General features: G+C 41.8%; 1 protein-coding gene across 1 annotated transcript; it reads left to right on the top strand.

The window, feature by feature from the left end:
• The first annotated feature begins 3,938 nt into the window (after positions 1 to 3,938).
• LOC115991423 lies at positions 3,939 to 4,502 on the top strand. Its single transcript, XM_031115115.1, has one exon. It carries the CDS (start codon positions 3,939 to 3,941, stop codon positions 4,500 to 4,502), a length of 564 nt encoding a protein of 187 aa, XP_030970975.1.
• Positions 4,503 to 5,338: the final 836 nt, after the last annotated feature.

Below are 5,338 nucleotides of genomic sequence, written 5' to 3' on the forward strand. Positions count from 1 at the left end.
CATTTGATAGAATGGTATGTCAAATAATTTTATATGCTAAATATGTATGTCATAAGGCCAATTTTGGTTTTTAAACTGTTTATCCTATTGACCACCTAAAGGGTAAGACATACGTTGTTTTTGTTGGTCGTGTGCTTGGGGTGTATGACACATGGGAAGAAACCTGTGCCCAAGTTCATCAATATTCTGGAGCAGACCATAAGGCGTTTAAGCACAAAATGGATGCAGAAGTTGCTTTTATGAAGTTTTGGCAAACTAATGGTGGGAATGTGCAACAATGTTCTTCATCCAGTACATATTCTACTCATTCTAGCTCAAGTTTCGGTACTCCTTCAACTGAAGAGAGCCCCCACTACACAGGAGATGTTAAATATGATTTATTGAAATATCAATTAGATATCGCAATTAAGTAGCAGAACCATGCAATGAAGATTGCAAAGTTGAATGCAAAAATGCTAAACGCAATGGCATCTCAAGTCCAACTCGATGATGAGCTCAATAAAATGACACATCTAAAGGTTGTGTTAATCTCTGATTTTTGTATATGGGTACCTCTGTAATTGTTATGTAAAACTTGGATGTGTATATGTTTATATTTTTTGTGATTGGAATTAACGAATGTGCATATATGATGTTTATAGGTATTTTGAGATGCTCAATTGTATTATAGGTATATTTTTTTGACATTTTTCCTGTAAAATTTTTTACATTGGGGGCCAAACGTAGGAAAATATTTTCTGGAAAAACGCTTTTACATGCATGACCAAACACTGAAAATACTTTTCCGGTGTATTTTCTAGAACCCAAACAAACATATGAAAATATTTTACGCTCGGAAAATATTTTACATCTTACCGAACACAACCTTAGTATTCTTGCATTTTCTGAAGTGATTCTCTTGTTTTCCTTTCCAAATTTTTCAATGATATTAACTTTTGTTATTTTTAATTGACTTAGGATTGTTAATGCAGTTTTATTTAGCCTCTCATTGTTGTGGGAATTCCTAATGATGGCATGAAACATATTGATAATGAACATTTTTTGTGCTTATTTGTAGAGTGTCAAAAAGTCAAAAAGTATTCAATGTAGTAATTTTGTTATTGTTGCATCCTATATGTTTGGTAAAATTTCTTTTATAAATCTTATGCATCTTTGTCAAATATGTTTTTGATTTTTATTTTATTCATTCTACTACAAATAATGGGCATCTCCACCATAAAAGTTTTAGCTAATTTGAGCTTTCTTGGTAAGCTTTTACTTTGTTTAGTTGATCATCTTTAAGGAAAATGCCAAAAAGAGAATAAGACAAAATATAATTTATTGTATATCATCATTATGCTATTAATGTTTTTATGTATAGAATGAGTTTCTGTGTTGAAAAAACATGGGGGGGGGGGTCCGTAGTTTCTTCCTTGAGTCCAAACATTTTCAGTTAGTTTTAGAAGAAGGGGGTCGTTATTTTAAGTTACAGATTTTTGAGAGGGGCAAATTCTTTATGAGATCAGTTTTTTTGGGCAAGAACGCAGCACATTGGTTGATGTTTAACATAGAACACATTGTTGTTGGGGTGAGCCCCAAACAGTTCTTTACTCTTAGAGAAGGAGACACAACTTTTACTCTCCAATGGAGCTCCAACTCCTCTGGCCAGTTCTTGCTGTTGACTGAGCTCAAAATAGGTGGGTCTAGGAGGTCGATTATCATACCGGAAGGTAAAGAGAGATATGGCTGGAGGGCTTTTGGCCTTGAACTTAGAAAAGTGTTGAATCCTTCTCATTATGCAGTGGGAGAAAATGGTCCCAAATTCATTCCTCAGGTGTGGAGGTTCAACCTGGAGGCTCATTCTAGAACTTTTGCTGAAGTTGTACAAGGCTTTCATGGAAGAATAGAGGATAGAAAGAAGCCTATGCAACCAGGAGTCTCAATCAAGGGGAAGATACCACATAAAGGAGAGGAGAAGATGGGGGAGATTCTAAGAATCACAAGTGCAAAGGTAGGGGATTTTCCGGTGAAGTTATCTGATAAGATGGAAGGGGTGGGAGGGGTTAGGAGGGAGACCTGCATTCTTGAGGAGGCAGAGGGCGGTGAGCAAACTTTGGCAGACCCTAGGATCAGTGTCCCTAGCAGTAGTTTGAATTCAAAAGTTTATGACAAAAGGAAGAAGAGTGACGTTTGGAGTGCTGACTGGTCAAGGAGAGGTCTTGTCGTGGAAGTTGATGTGATAGGAAGGAGGCGGGTTTTCTGGGAGAGAAAGCGAGGGGGTGGTACAAAGAGCAGAGTTGTTTCTCAGGCAGTTGGAAGGGAGAGTGTCACGGATGTTTCTAATTCTCTTAAATGGGTTCCTAAGTGCTTCAAACGGGCTGTTGTTAAGCCATATTTGGGCCTTGGAACAAGCCCAGAGCTGACTGACCCAGGTGTGGGTTTCCTTAAACCAGTGTTCTCTAGCCCAAGTACTTTTGAAGTGGGTGAGGGCTCATTGGCTAGTGGTGGAGGCTCAGCCCAGGCCCTGTTGATGGATGTTTCTGAGATTGGAGTTCCGGCCTGGCATGCTAAGTATTTGGTGGATGGTTCCTCTCTCGCCGGTAGCTCTGGCGAGCTCGTCGTCGGCTGTAGCTTTGGCGAGCCACCATCGCCACTGGCGACCATTGGTTCCTCTCTCGTCGGTAGCTCTGACGAGCTCTCGTTGGATCTGGGTAAGGCTGGCGATGCCGGAACCAGCTCCGACGAGCTGTCGTTCTCATCGGGAAGGTCCGATGAGCTCTCTTCCGTTGGAACTAACTCCGGTGAGCTCACGGTGTCTCCGGGTAGGGCAGAAATGGCAATTTCGAGGCCTTTGGTTGAGTGTTTCCTTTCTGGATTGTTTCTGAGTTTTTTGAGGGTTGGGCTTGTGGTTTTGGGGGATCAAGAAAGGGATGATGGTGGCTTGGTCAGCCTCACGCCGATTGCTGCCCTTGGACCTGAGCAACCCAGGTTAGTGGAGTTACCCACAAAGACTTTGTGTGCTGTCCCTGGGGCGAGTGTTTTAGTGGAGGAAGAATGGAATCTTTCAGATAAGGGTTTGGGTGGAGAGGATAGCTCACCTGTCCCTCTGATGTCTATTACTCCCTTTGGGATACACTTGTCAGCTGAACTGAATTATGGTAATGAGGCAGTGGGGTGTGAAAATATATTGGATACTTCAAGATGGGTGAAGAATAGACTCCCTGGTTTCAGTAAACTTGTGGGGTTGCCTTTGAACCGTCATGAGAAGCTATGCATCGCATTGTTACAAAAGATTGTGAAGGAGACAGAGACTGCTAAAGCGGTGAACAGGAATGTTACTCTCTCTAGAAAAGTTGTTATCTATAAGGATAAAGGGAAGAGAGAGCTGAGGAACCTGCAATCTTCGGTTAATTATGACAGCAGGTAGTGTGTTGGCTGTTGAGCTAATATTCAGTTGGGATTTTCTTGTATTTATGAATTTAAAAATTCTCTCTTGGAATGTTAGGGGTCTGAATGACCGTCGGAAACGTTCTATTGTTAAAAATTTACTGTGTGATTGGAAGTGTGATGCAATTTACTTTCAAGAAACTAAACTTACTGGTATGGACAGACAAATGGTGGGGAATTTGTGGAGCTGCCCCTTTGTGGATTAGGTGGCTTTGTACGCTGTCCAGACAGCCGGTGGGATTCTGCTGATGTGGGATAGGAGGGTTTTAGAAAGGACGGAAGTTTTGGTGGGTTCTTTCTCTGTGTCTGTTCGGTGGCAAGGGGTGGGAGACGGTTTCAGTTGGGCTTGTTCGGGGGTTTATGGCCCTATTGATAACAATGCGAGGGGATTAATGTGGGATGAGTTGGTTGGTATTTAGCAATATTGGAATGTCCCTTGGTGTTGTATTGGGGATTTCAATATTGTTCGCTTCCCTAGTGAACGTTTGGGTAATTCTCGTCTCACTCCGGCAATGGAACTTTTTTCGGAGTTCGTCAAGGACCTTAATTTGATTGATTTGCCTTTGGAGGGAGGGAGCTATACCTGGTCTAGAGGGTCAGTTCGTCATTCGATGTCTAGGATAGACAGAGTTTTGGTGTCTCAGGAGTGGGAGGAGCATTATCCGGATGTGATCCAACGAATTTTACCTCACCCTGTTTCTGACCATTTCCCTATTCTAGTGGAGGTGGGGGGAATGGTGAGGGGGAAAAGTCCGTTTAGGTTTGAGAATATGTGGCTCAAGACGGAAGGCTTTATTGATAGAGTTGAGTCTTGGTGGAATCGTCATTCTTTCTCTGGCACTCCTAGTTTTGTGTTTGCCAAAAAATTGAAGGCCTTGAAAGGGGACATCGTTCGGTGGAATCGTTTGGAGTTTGGTCATGTTGGTCGCAAAAAGTCTCAATTATTAGAGACTTTGAATTCTTTAGATGCCAAGGAAGGGGAGTTTGGTCTCTCTGATGTAGAGTCTTGTGAGAGAGCGGTGGCGAGATCTGAAGTTGAGAATCTTCTCTCCTTGGAAGAAATCTCTTGGAGATAGAAATCCAGGATGCTATGGATTAAGGAAGGAGATAACAACACTAAATTCTTCCATAAGATGGCTAATTCCCGGAGAAGGTTTAATCACCTGAGTTTTTTGGAGGTGGATGGGGTGATCTATGAGGAGGAATCTGAGATGGCTGCTCAGGTTGTGCATTTTTATAAAAATTTGTACCAGGAGTCAGAAGAGTGGAGGCCCTTTGTGGAAGGTTTGGAGTTTGATCAGATAGATGGGTCGGAGAGGGGTTGGCTTGAAAGGAGGTTCAAGAAGGAGGAGATTCTTCTAGCTCTTAATGAGTTGGGGGGAGATAAAGCTCCAGGTCCAGATGGTTTCTCTATGGCTTTTTTCCACCATTGCTGGAGAGTGGTGGAAAGAGATGTTCTAGCAGTTTTTGAGGAGTTCTAACATCATAGTAAGTTTGAGAAATCTCTGAATGCGACCTTTATAGCTCTTATTCCTAAGAAAAATGATGATTCTAATATTCGAGACTTCAGGCCTATCAGATTGGTGGGGAGCTTGTACAAGATTTTGTTGAAGGTTTTGGCAAATAGGTTGAAACAGGTATTAGATCAACTGATTTCTGAGTCTCAAAATAGTTTTGTGGGAGGTAGACAGATTCTTGACTCAGTTCTTATTGCTAATGAGTGTGTTGATAGTCGTGTTAAGAGCAAGATTCCGGGGGTTATTTGTAAGCTTGACATTGAGAAAGCTTACGATCATGTGAATTGGGAGGCTCTTCTAGATCTTTTGAAGAGAATGGGCTTTGGGGAAAAATGGTGTAGATGGATTCGCACTTGTATCTCTACTGTCCAGTTTTCTATTTTGATTAATGGGGC

Source organism: Quercus lobata, chromosome 5, assembly GCF_001633185.2.
Source record: "Quercus lobata isolate SW786 chromosome 5, ValleyOak3.0 Primary Assembly, whole genome shotgun sequence".
NCBI classification, from domain to species: Eukaryota; Viridiplantae; Streptophyta; class Magnoliopsida; order Fagales; family Fagaceae; genus Quercus; species Quercus lobata.